This window comes from Larimichthys crocea, chromosome VIII (assembly GCF_000972845.2).
Source record: "Larimichthys crocea isolate SSNF chromosome VIII, L_crocea_2.0, whole genome shotgun sequence".
Lineage (NCBI taxonomy): Eukaryota > Metazoa > Chordata > Actinopteri > Sciaenidae > Larimichthys > Larimichthys crocea.
This window is the reverse complement of record NC_040018.1, coordinates 18,777,430-18,791,173: the sequence shown is the minus strand read 5'-3', so window position 1 is coordinate 18,791,173 and position 13,744 is coordinate 18,777,430. Positions and strand designations below refer to the sequence as shown.

At 40.8% G+C, this 13,744-nt stretch overlaps 1 protein-coding gene across 2 annotated transcripts in view; it reads right to left on the bottom strand.

Moving 5' to 3' along the window:
• Window positions 1-9,619, bottom strand: part of mdga1 (MAM domain containing glycosylphosphatidylinositol anchor 1) — a 162,887-nt gene extending 153,268 nt beyond the window's left edge. For both annotated transcript variants that reach the window (XM_027281803.1, XM_027281804.1), the window contains exons 1-2: window positions 8,943-9,619; window positions 7,736-7,825 (exon numbers count right to left, since the gene is read on the bottom strand). In XM_027281803.1, the coding sequence (XP_027137604.1) occupies window positions 7,736-7,802 (67 nt within the window). In that variant the 5' untranslated portion in view covers window positions 7,803-7,825; window positions 8,943-9,619. The remainder of the gene's footprint in view (window positions 1-7,735; window positions 7,826-8,942) is intronic.
• Between the last annotated feature and the right edge of the window lie 4,125 nt (window positions 9,620-13,744).

Sequence of the window (13,744 nt, the reverse complement as noted above, 5' to 3'; positions counted from 1 at the left end):
ATTTTTATATATCTTAAAATATGTGTGCAGGGTATTGTAGCTACTGTCTGTAGCTACAATACAGTTTTGTCTAGTTGCTGACACACTGAAATGACATGGATAGCACAAATATTTAAACTGACACACAGGAAGCAAAACCTCATCTCAAATCTCCAAAAACTTTAAACACATTTTCTGCTTTACACACATTTTGCTATTCGAAGTGGCTCTTTTTAAGTGTACTGAACGTGGTTCTCTGCATAAGACACAACAATCTGACATAAAGTCACATGTTTGCAATTTCAAAACACGCTATAAAATAAAATGACACTACATGAGCTCATTGGCCACTATATGTGCCACCTACAGTACCAAACATGGTGTTATGTAATCGTTAACACTTCAGTCAGGAAGTAAGCAATAAAAGACCATAGGTGAGCATCTTTGGAAGACATTGCTGAGAGAGGAAGAGGAAGAGGGAGGGTGAGAATGAGAGAGGGAGGAAGAGTGAGAGGTAGGTGTACAGCAAATTATTTTGCTTTCCTCTTTATTTTTTTATGTATTTATTTTTTCTGACATTTTTTCTGCAATTGTATTTTTCAGCTTACTGTTTTGTGAGCATATTTTAGTTCACTCCAATGTAAATATATCTGCTGTGCATATGTTGCACTGACTTGTTTGGTGAAAAATAAATAAAATAAATATTTCAATAGCACGTGTGCGTATCTGCAAATATTTCTGTGCATGTGAACAATCTGAAGAATTCTCTACAATTTGTATGTTGTAAAACTATGTTAGTATTATGGCAAAGCATACTAAAGATGAGAGTGCTTTTCATTATGTGTGTAGTTGGTTAGAGAAAAATCTACAAATACGAATGAAGTGTGTGCCATCTGGTGCAAAAGTTTGTGGTTTGGTGAATTGTGTTAGTATTTTGATAAAACCAGCCTAGTTTGCAAAATTGTGTTTAAGCAAATGGAAAAAACTGTAATAGGAACTGTGGGACCTCCCAGAGGTAATCACAGAAAAAGACACTGTGGCAGACAAATAAACTGCACATATTGTCTCACAATTTTTTTCCACAAACAAAACCTTCATTTCAATAATCTGAAAGATGCTCTAATCAGATTTTAAAAATCTGCACAGTGATTTTGAAACTGCACTCAAAAATATATATCAGAAAATGTTCTAAATGAAAACATTCAAATAAAAGAAACATTCAATAAAAAAGTCTCTGAAACTGGAGCTGAAGACAAAGGACAGGAGGGTGAAAGAGAAGCCAGTGAAGAAGAAAGAGAGTGACAGTCTGAGGGAAGTGCAGGAGGAGGCAGACGGTCTCTGATGTAAGCCATGTTCTTGCCGCTGTTCACAACCGTCCTGTCGCCTTCATGAATAAGTTAGATGCCAAATGTTCCCTCCCTATCATGTCCATGCATGCAAACACACACACACACACACACACCCTACCCTACACACAGCCCTTGTTCCTTCACTTTCAAAGACACCAGGATAAGGACCCGCACATACAAAAAAAACACAGCACACAAAACACACCTACACTTCCACAACTGTTAAATTAGCATCCACTACAATATATCTAAAGATTAAATTGCCTTGCAGACACACATTTGTATATATTCCCTCCTGAAGATGGGCAAATAAGAGGTGCTTGATGATGTCTGACAGAGTGACAGGAGTACAGAGGAGAAAAGTGAAACCTCCCTGACAGTTTTTCCCACTCACAAGGCACCCACGTCGTCCTGTTGCACTCTAGACCACTCATCCAAAGAGGTGAGTGTGTGTGTGTGTGTGTGTGGGCCTGTGTTTTCTTACTGTGTGTGTGTGTAACAGTGACTAACATCCCGGTACAGAGAGATGAGAGTGGGTGAGTGTGAGGTAATGATCTATGAGTTCAGAGAAAGGTAATTGCAGTGAGGTAAAGTGATTTTTAAGCGTGTGCACATTCGTATGCGCGTGTGAAAGGCTCCCGTGTGCATGTGTGGATATGATCTGCATGAACGAGAACATCATCAACGGAGAGAGTGAAAAGTAAAAAAATAAAAGTGAACAGACAGAAAGGAGCGTTTACATGATGATCTGTGAGCAAATAATTAGAATAAGTCTGTCAGCACGTTAGTGTAGACACAAGGCTGCTGGAGCCTGCAGTGATTCTGAACATTTCAGTCCTCTTCATCAAACTTCTAGCTTTGATTTTTTTTTTTCAAGGCTGGCTTGGAAAACAATGAAACATTTCCAGGGAAATGAAATTAATCATGAAATTAATTAATTAAAATCAGTCAATCAGAACTATCAAAGAGGTTTTATAGTACAAGTTGACAGAAAAACAGACAAGATAAATGTCGCACAATCAACAGCATCAAATGGGTTTCAGTGAATACCTTTAGTAAAATGTACTTCTTGATTACTTAGAGCAGAGAATCCCCTGAGAAGATCTACATGTCTCCAGTCTTTATGTTAAGCGAAACTAATCTGCAGCTGCCTCCCAATAGATACAGTACAGACACTAGGGTGGTTTTAATCTTCCCATTCAAGGGAAAATTCACTTCTTTAGAAAACATTTTGTTGTCATGTCTGCCACTGCCCACTACATTATTATATGAGGCAAACATAAAAGACGGGCAGATAGCTAATACCATGGTGTAAAGACATACATAGACTCATTTTATAAGGACAGGCTTTACTCAGGACTCCAGAGAGCCAGACTGCCCACCTCTACTTGCCACCTTGTGCCCAACCCGGGCTCAGAGCGTAACTGGTGGGAGGCAACGTGATAAATCAGACCTCCCAAGATGTTGTCTTAGCGCTCTTATCCTTTAGCCCCAGGTAACAAGGCTAGTGTAAACCACAGTCAACATATCACTTTGGCCATAGGCCTATGGCTCTGCTACTGACCTGTGGGTTAATAGAAATGTTGTCAGGCTTTAATATCCATTCAGCCGGAGAGAAAAATAGGAAACTGGAGAGGAGAGGTGAGGAGAGGATGAAAAGAGAGGGTCAAGGCCAAAAAAAAAAAAAAAAAAGTGGCAAAGAATGAGCTGACTAAGCATCAAAACAAGGAGGTTGCGTCCTGTATGTGTGTGAATGTTCTCAAGGTATGACCCTTTTACTATTAAGCCAGCGGGGGCTATGCTGCCGCACAATGGACCTAGTTAACGCGAGAAAAAAATGAGAGCATGAAGAGATAATTAAAGCACCATGTGCACTAAAATTTTTAGCAGAAGGGATGAGATCAGAGAGACTGACAGAGATGAGCGGAGACAGACAAAAAGAGGGAGGGACAGGAGACAAGGGGGGGACAGATACCGCCACTCGTGTCTAATACATATAGTTGTTCACATCTAAATTTTAAATTTTAAGTTGTGGTGAACAACAGAGAATTTGATATACATTACAAACAATAAAGACACTTGCCAACATTCATCAGCTCTGCTACCCTGCCAACCCATTATCTGCTATCTGTTCTGAGCAAAGAATAGCTCTCCTAATCGTCTGGCACTCGACACCATAATCAAGCTTTCAAAACAGACAAACCACTGAAATCTTCTGTCCAAATATTGACCTGCTCCTTATGTCTTCTATCTATCTATCTATCTATCTATCTATCTATCTATCTATCTATCTATCTATCTATCTATCTATCTGGTCATTCTAAAGGTTGGAAAACAGTTTGAGCACCACTAATTAAATTTCAAGGACTTTAATTAAACGTGATATAGAGGGGAAGGTCATTTAACATCTCTGTCATTGCCAATCACATTTATGTAAAGCAAAAAGAGGCATGTGTGCGTGTATACATGTGCATGTGTGTGCGCGTGTGTGTGTGTGTGTGTGTGTGTGTGTGCGCGCGCACACCTACCTGTAAGTGTAGTGCACATAGAAATAAAGCAGAGAGGTAAGAAGTAGGAGGAGGATAGTAGGTGTTGGACTGTGGGAGGTAAAAGATTATCATCATCTCTAGCTTAATGCTTCAGTCTCTTTATATCACCGTCTCCCGTCCCCTCCTCCATTGCCTCAGAGCCACCAATAAATTATGGATGCTTATTAGAAAAGGGCAATATTCAGCATCCAAAATAAACTCAGCAGCAGGAGACATAAAAGAGACACAAACAAAAAGTGCTGACGTGGGGAGAGGAAGAGTTAAAGTCACAAGGGAGCCAGTGGCCGGGCCAGTTAAACCTGGAATGATCTCTTTCTAGGTCAATGGTTTTCAACCCATGTGCCATGGCAAGCTATTGTGCTGCAGCGAGTAAAACTCCCCATTAAAAAGATGCCCAAATGTTGGTTGCCTATCGACACGCACACATATATATGTATATACACATATATGTATATACACAGGCTGCAAATAAAAAAAACAAGCAAGGAATTCAGGTGTTTCATTCTTCCTTGGGCAACATCTTCAAAGTGATTAGTGATTTTGCGCAATGTCTAAATATGAAACTTTTTCACTTTCTACATCTCTTGCCGTGCTTTGTTCTATGGCCAGTGGCAAGGCCTCAACTCTCCTGCTGCTGCTAGGGCCTTGCTCAAATCCAAAAAAATCATTGATTTAAGTTCATTACATTTCCTGTTAACAAGCACATAATCATGCATCATATTGCCAGCTAATGCAGTTTGGATTCCATCTACAGCACCAGCTAATGGTGTCAAGCAGTCAATAATTTGGTGTCCCTGAACTCTGTTGCTTCACAGAATTTGATATGATGCAGCACCAGAAAGATGGAGAGACATTTTTCTGGTACACTTTGTTTGGATTGATCTCGTATCCATTCAGACGAGGAGTCAAACCCGATGAGACTGTCTTGAAATTTCCTGAATTTTGCCTAATCCTTAAGCTTTGTTACGCTGGTTTATTAAGCTCACTTCTCTCCTCTCATCTTTACCGCTGGTTTTTTTTCAGGGGGATAAGCTTTTTATATGCATCTTCACACTTGATCACGAACATCCCTGCATATATACATACAGTGATTTTCAAGTTTAATTTAATCTGGATATACTGTAATCCTGGGCATTACTGTACAAGAATGATGCGTCATTCACATGCGCCAACTCTCAACATACTTAATGTGAAAAAGTACAGCATAAAGTTGAAGTACAGCATTGCATTTACTTTGTGTATTTGTCCATCCAATCACTATTTGATGGACAGGTGTTACAAGCTTTTTGACAGCCTATCAAAATTCACAGTACAATCAATACTACGCTGCTACAAGAGACACAGTGACTGATCCACAGGTCCCTGCTAATCCAGCAAACTGTTGCAGTGGGAAGAAAAGTGTGCCTGACGTACAAACACGTCCCACTCACACAAGCAAAGCACGCACACAGAGAGACTCACAGGTTTGCTACCTCACACACTTCACATCCGTGCATCCATTTGGCACATGAAGTCACACTCATATACTCGAGTGAAAAACACCTGCACACACAGACTCACAGGCCTGAGCTGAGAAAAACGCACACATCCAAAAACACCCCAGAGAAGGCTACAGTAAATGAACCTCACAGCCGTCCAAAGCGCTGACATCAATCAGGCACGCTTACACTGTTCGGCTCCCGACGGACTGTGAGTCGCATCTGTCTGCCAGAGCAAGTGCTAAACAATTCCAAAGTGAAGGAAACCATTTTATGCATATCTGCATACACAGCGAGCGAGCGTGCCAGACTCGTTGGCTCTATTCCCGATCTTCCCTACTTGTGTTGTTTACTGCAATTGTGTGAATTGTGAAATGATTTGCTCTTATTGAATGACTCTTTTTAGTGATGATCATTTCCCTATATAACCAGCTGTTGCACAGCTGAGCACCACCACCACACGAGCCACATGGGAAACGGGGGCCTATGAAGCCTGGCCAGTATGATTCCCAGAAATCTTTTGAGACTCTTCCTCCCTCAGACAAGTGACCGATCACACCGGCGGAAAAAAGCTATCATACAAAAAGACTGAATATCACTGCAGCAGACACCGCTGGCACTGACTGCACACCTCTCTGCTTCGACCCACTGCATATTTGTGACAGAGCCCATGAGGCACGGATGCACAAATTCTTCATGACAATCAGCGTATCACCCTGTAGAGAACCAAAAACTGTTTCATCGACTTATTATGAAAAAAAAAATAAATGAGGACAAGAATGCACAAGGGCAAACTGGAGATGTGAGCCGTCTGCAGGACAGCATAACTAGATCATAAAAGTCACTCCACGAGTAGACAACTGATTGAAAAAATGAACACAGACTCCTTCAAATTGATCGCTGGCATTGAAAGTAAGTTCTGGACAGAATACATTTTTAGCATATTACATTTACAAAATATATATGTATGCCATAAATATTTTGGAAGAATACAAAACAGATTTACGGTAAATCCTGGCTTTATCACAGCAGGTAAGGAATACACCTGTTGGTATTTTAAAAAATCCCAGATAAGTATGTGATGTGTAACTAAAACTCTTGTACAGTCTTTTCCATTGTAAGGCTGTGTTTGACATTTCCTATAAAGATAGATAGTGGGGAAAAAATATATAATATCTCATCGAGCACTGTCACACTACACAGACACTACGGCTGTGAATCACAAAAAATGATTTTCAAGCTTCACTATTGTGTATTAAGACATCAGTGTAATGCTTCTAAAAATGTGTCAAATGGTGGTCATATATATATATATATATACTGTATATATTAAAGGCTAAGAAAAGATGTGAGAATTTTCCTTGTAAATTATAATATACATGAATTCTGACAGCCGCAGATGAAGTACTGCTGGTACGAGTGGTAGCAGCCTGATTAGTTAGCGAGGACTACTACAAGAGGCCTATATGCTTCAACACATGACAGATTGTCAGCATTTCTCAGTGTGACGGCAGGCTGTGGGATTGCTTGTGACAACAGCACTCTGTGCTACTATGACTAAACAGACCTTGTTTTCAATGGCTGCCACATGCCTTCAAACATCAAAATCAAAGTATCTGAGCTGACAGATCAGTTTGTGTGTTTGCCATACCCCGGAGGGACAGGATGACTGCATATCTGGACAGGTGCCTGTAGCTGAAGAAACCGAGCCTCTTTAGTGCAGTGAGGCTGTCTTAAGAAGGGGACAGAATCTCTGCTTTATCCTCAAAAGCACAGTGCGACTGTCCTGTTTAACCTGACGGAGCCTCATCTCAGGGAGCTCTGCCAGATTTCATCTCCTATTGAAACCTGTTGTGAGTGTGTGTCTGCACTAAGTTAAGTGACCATACTACAGTATAACCTCCACTCAGTGATAACCATAAACCTTTAATAACTCAAAGTTTGATCATATTTTGTGTAATAAAGCACAAATCTGTAAGACTAATATGAATTTTTTTACCATAAAGATTAATATCAGCTTTAAAATGGAATTAGATTGGATTTACAGCAGGTGGGTTTTTCCCCTCCACTACACACTGCTGGATGTTTTCCCAGCCACCTCCTGTGACTTCTAAGAAGTAATATCTCTCTCTCTCGAGTTAATTTGCTGTCGATCTCCCTGAAGCTATTCTCGGAGTAGTTTAAACGCCAGTTATTATCCAGCCTCCTATTAGCGCGTCTCACTGAAACGCCGGACAATATGTGGCACAGAGAAGCCCTTAATTAAGGTTATGGACTAATAATTGAACAAATTAACATCGCTGCCGCGGATGGAGCTCAGTTAATAAAGTATGCATTGATGTAATAATAATAAACACATTTGTAAATATCACGTTCTTACCGTAAACACCTTGGCCCCAGACGAGAGGACAGACACTAGAAAATAACAAAATCCAGAAAAGCTCCATGTTCAGCTCAGTTCCCTCATAACCTAAGAAAGAGACAGAGAGGGGTGGGATGAGAGAGTGAAGGGAATAAACTGCAAATTGATCTGACAAACAAGAAAGGACAGCTGAGTGATTGTTATCTAAAAAAAAACAAAGAAGTGGTTCTGTCATTTTTTTTTCTCCCCCATGTTCAACTATGTCGCCCTCAACCTCTTAAGCCGTGAAAATAACATTACAGAGCAATTTAGCCCCCGGCAGCGCAGCCCTCCATCCTTTCATTCAACTTAGACGACGCATAATTCAATCACAAATGCTGGATTAGAGAAAGTTTACAAGCAGAGCTGCGTGTGTTACAGAATTGGACTTTGACAGGATTGTACGCTGTTTGGCGTGACTAAACCTCATCTGTTCCTCCTCACTGAAGCCCGGTGGGGACGGGCAGGTGTAGTCAGGACAGGAGAAATCAGGAGGATTAGACGACAGTATTCACGGAGGATTAGCGACAACAAGTGGGGTCACGCACTTTAGGCCCCACCCACACATACACATGCCACCTTTGCTTCACATCAGTGTAATCATTCCTCTTATGACTCTGCAGTAAGGCATGTTCTTATCAAAATAAATGGTTTATTTTTCTTTAAATGCATCACATGTGGAAAACCTGAAGAAAAGGGGGAATGAAAGGCAGCCGGAGTCTAATGGACCCTCTTATGTGACACCTCTGACCGTACATGAGGATTTCCTCCGACGTCTGGTCTTTATATTTGTATAATGGCTCTGAGTCGGCTGCATTGACTGGTTGCATTATACAGCGCGCCCTGATCAAAGTTTCATTACATGATGCATGGGAGTTAATACCCAGCAGGACACGCTGCATGAGACTTGGTTTTCCGGACGTCTGCTATGTTGCAGCATAAAAAGAGATGCAAATTAAAGAAAGCCTGGTATGTAAAGCCAAAATGTGAATGCCACCGGTGAGGCATATTAACTGTAATTAAAGGCAATATTATCGTGTTGTAGAGTGAAATTAAATAGCCTACTGTGTACATGCATGTTTCATTAATAGAAAAAAAAAAAAGATACAAAGTCAACTAATAGATAATAATCCCTCCAAAAAAATGTAGTCTCAGTGCAGGCATGTAATCCCTGCTGCGTCTCTACCTTGTCTCCGAGTCGCCGTCCTTTGGGTCAGTCTGCTACCCAGCGCAGCGTGCACTCCTCCCGGCACAGCGAAGAGGATTCCTCCGCTCTTCGTGAGACCAAACCGCCTCCGTGTCTCTCCACAAAAAAAAAAAAAAGAAAAAGTTATATATGTATATCCTTCTCCTGTTGGGCGTCCCGTATGAGCTTTACAATTCCCGGAGACTATAGTGGAGAGTTTGCTGAGCTCCCAGACCTCTCAAATGATCTCCTTGGTGTGTTAAACTTTTATTTTTACGCACAGACAAGCGGACAGCGGAACATCACCGCCGCTCGGTTCCACAGGAGAGTCCTCTTCAAAAAAATAAAACCACTTCCCCTTTGAAAAAAACTCAAGCAAGGGTAGTTAGGCACCAAAAGGAAAAGAAAAAAAAAAGAAAAGAAATCCTCCCCGTCTCTTCTTTTGTGGATTATCTACTTTTAAAAGGCGTGGTTCAAATGGCTTTACTGTGTGTCTCAGTCTGACCGGTGACAGTCTAGTGAAGCCCCTCTAACACAATCATGCGCTCTGAAAATGAGCTCCCCTCCGCTCGTTCAATCAGCACTGTGTCTGTGGACTCCAAGTGACGCTGGCCAAGTGGAATATGTGCGCTGACTGAGAACGACCGCCCCTGTCTGTGCAGGGAGAGAGAGGGCTGAGGAGAGGGGAGGGGAGGGAGGACAGAGGCTTACACATAGATGCGCTGGAGCCTCACAGCTCCACACTGAACAGGTTGTCAAAAGAACAGCATTTGCTTCTCTCTCTCTCTCTCTCTCTCTCTCTCGCCCTCTCTTTTCTCCATCCCTCTCTCTCTCTCTCTCTCTCTCGCCCTCTCTTTTCTCCATCCTCCAGATTGGAGGATTTGCTTTGGAAAAAGGTTTTCAGGAGTTCCACAGAATATCTTAAAGAGCAGAAGAGGCACCGGTGGTGGTTTTTGTGTTTTCCCCCTTGTTTGGCGGAGTTCACCAGATGCGGTGCCACCAGTTGTGGGTGCCAATTAGAACTGAAAGGCACCCCGAAAGTTTTTAAAGCTTAATCGGGGAGCCCTTAACACTACCACCCCTCCCAGTGGACCAATTATTTATGACAGCAAAAACTAGACTGAGTGTTGACCCTCCCCAACACACACACACATATGACACTCTGATCACAGGGATCAGAGTTGTGCCGGAGGACTTTTTACTTCCCAGGGTGGCCACAAGAGGGAGTGTTTCGGCTCTGTACCACTATTGGGGTGTACAGTATGTGCGCGAATAGGGAGCGTGTACGTGTGTGCACTCTATGTGCGTGTGTGTGTGTGTGTGTGTGTGTGTGTGTGTGTGTTTGGCACTGGGGTGATGAGAGTCCTATGTAAGTGGTCCTTGTATATCTAGATGCTGGTTTATCGCAAACCTCACAAAGTCTCTGTGTGCAGATTCTATTCTTATGTGACAATGTTGAAAGAAGTTGGATGAAGTTGCTCAGCAGTCTGTGTAACCATCAGGCTTCAAAGCATGTGAGCCTGTAAATGTGTGAGACCTTGCGGACAGAGAGATATTAAACCGCACAGTTTCTATTAATTTTCCAGGCTAATTTATTACATGGCTGGTTGGCCTTGTTCAAATAATTCTGTGTGACAAATAAATAAATCCAGATTTTAACCTTGAGGATCGACTGCAGATGAATATCTGCTTGGTAAATGTTTAGTATGAAGCACTGAGTGGGTGGATTTTGCATTTTCAGGATGATGATATGTGTTGGAAAATTCATGTTGCATATTACAAAATACCATGTGGTTGCAATCCATTTTAACTGCATAATCTTAGCACATAATGCAGCATTAATATCCTACAGATCATTTACCTCCGCCAGTATAGCATTTTAACTTGTCATTGCTTTTGTGCAGTTTGTATTTTTCTTTATGACATCATTATGACAAATACAAGAATTCTGTGACCTGTGATTTATGTGCTGCTTCTTCAGTCATCAAATAGATGACTGAAGTTCTGCATTAATTATCACCTACAGTGAAGTTTCTGCTTGGTCTTATCTGCAGCTGTTTCTGGAAATTAATTTGTAACACACACAGCGTATCCTGCAGGCTGCATGCAGATTATTACTATTTTGAGCTGCTCCACAGGTGAAGTTACAGGTTGTGTGCTTTACTGAAGGGCTCCTTAGTATTTAAGGCGGTGAAGAGCTATTTCTAGTCCATGTTCAGAATCCAACATTTTCTCCTGAATTGTCTGGGAGTCAAACTAGCAACCCTCCACTCAAATGTCCATCTGTTTATTCTGCAGGTTGTCGAAAGCCTCTGATGTTAAACTTCAAAGTGGTCTGTGATGGTGTACTCTGAACGCCTTCTACACAGATTCTGCTGAGACAGCCAGTGTTAATTAATCCCACATGACAGTTTGAGGAGGACGTTTACTAGAATTAAAATTTTACCAAATCATCTAATTTGAGTCAGTGCACTGTAAAAATCCATCTGTATGACGGTATCATCCTGAAAACTTTGACTAAACTGGGCCCTCTTACATAACATAATTAAACTGCGAGGCTTAAATGTTGTTTTTGTTGGAAGCACCAAAAAAAAAAAAAGATGATTTTGACTAAACTGATTTTGTTATTCAGCAGAGTCATAATCATGATCACTGGAAACAAAGTGTTTAGATGGACAAACCTTTATCGCAGGTTGCTCTGTGCCTAACATAGCGCTAACATGTGTACACTTCAATCATTTCTGGACAACAGTGAGCAGTAAACATTCCTAAACAGAATCAAGACACTCAGCAATTACTTAGCTTTCTCAGTCCAAATGAATCTTTTATTCAGAGTAAACAAAATCATGGGATCTGGCTCAAGAATCTGTCTGTTTCTTTCCTTTTTGCCCCTCATATTGGGCTAGAGCCAGCAGTCTTGGCATGTCTTGCTGGGAGCACATCATTGCTGCTTAAGGCAATGAATCTCAAAAGACAACATGTTGTAGGAACAACCTTGGGTGGCAGCCACACACAAACACACACATATTCATCCTACAACATAAAACCATGTTTTTTCAAAGAGTTGCGGGAAGCTTCTGAGAGAAGCAGTAATTGCAGTGAATTTAGAGAGCCAACAAAGAAGTGAACATAGACAACAAAATGCTCGTCATATTCACTATTTTGGCTCCACTGCACCCACACACAGATCATTTTTTGTTCCATATATTGTTAATTATGTCTGGGTTTCTGTCTTGGGTAGCCAGTTATGAACACACTGCTATTTCAGATTAAAGCTGCCCTGAGTTTTTAATGTAAGACAAGTTTATTAATATTTATATTCAGTGTTACTCACCAAAACACATTGTGTGTATCCTTGAGCTTGTTAAGTTTATTTATTGGTTAAAATATAAAAGAAATATTTCAGCTGGAACAGAAATTTATATATTATAAATCTTTCTTTGAATACTTGGAAGAATTAATTGGAACCAAACACAATCCAAGTTGTTCAGTCCACTAAAAGAAAATCCCTAAAAAATTCACATGAAACACCATCAGTGTGTTTCCATCATTGCTTAGCTTCTTCCTTCAATTGGTAAATATAGGGAAAAAAACTCACAACATCCATCCATTGGTTGGTTTAGTTATAGTGTACCAAAGATCTGAAGTATTCTCACAGACACTAAAGAAACTGGTCGTTATCTCCAATGCACTCATAATGCATCTCCAATGACACAGAGCTGCACTGCCAAATATACAGTAACAGTAGTTATAACCTACTGTAAGTGCTATAGCATCAAGTTAAGGTAATACTTTATATTACAGCCAGCACATTACAGCATAATTTTATTAAAATACTTAACTGTACTTTGTAGTTTGATGTTTTTTGTGACTGCAATTGATGACACATTTAAAGATCTCGAAATTTTTCAGTTTGGGGCGGCTGTGGCTCAGGAGGTAGAGCGGGTCATCTGCCAATCGGATGATCAGTGTTTCGATCCCCAGCTCCTCCAGTCTGCATGTTGAAGTGTCCTTGGGCAAGATACTGAACCCCAAATTGCTCGCTGTAAGTTGCTTTGGATAAAAGCATCAGCTAAATGTAAATGTGGAAAAATCAGACCATGATCAGACCTTCAAGTCTTGAAGTAATGATGGACCATCATTTCTCTTTGCTTAGTTGAGTGGTTCTTACCACAGTATGGATTATTACTATAGTAGCTTAATAGAGCCATTTATTGTATGCCAACACTACCTCTGAACCACACAACTGATGGTTTCAAACACATCAAGGCAAGATGTTCTACTAATTAACTTTTAAGCCATGCCTGTTAATCGAAAGATATTCCAAGAGTGTGCAAAGCTGTCATCCTTTGTTTACATTTTCTTTTGTTTACCACACAATTCCACGTGTTATTTCATAGTTTTGATGTCAGTGTTAATCTGCAATGTAGAAAATAATAAAAATAAAATGTTGAATGGGAACGTGTGTCCAGTGTTAACTGCTGCTGTATACAACCCCATATTTTTACTTTTGCAGCCCATCAGAGCACTGCACACAGTAATGTGATCTAAGGTGCTTGGTTAAAAAAAAATTCTGGTACCATACTCTGTAATTGATGTTCCCATCAGTGTAATTCAATCAGAGCTTAAAGTGCTGTATATCAGCACCAAGCACTTCCCCACATAGAAAGAGCTAAATGGACAGAAAAGATACACTTGAGACTAGCGATAATTTCATTGTCTGTGTGTATGCGTGCATGTGTGCGTATGTATGTGTGTGTGTGTATGTGTGTGTGTGTGTTTGTGTGTGGCAGAGACACTGG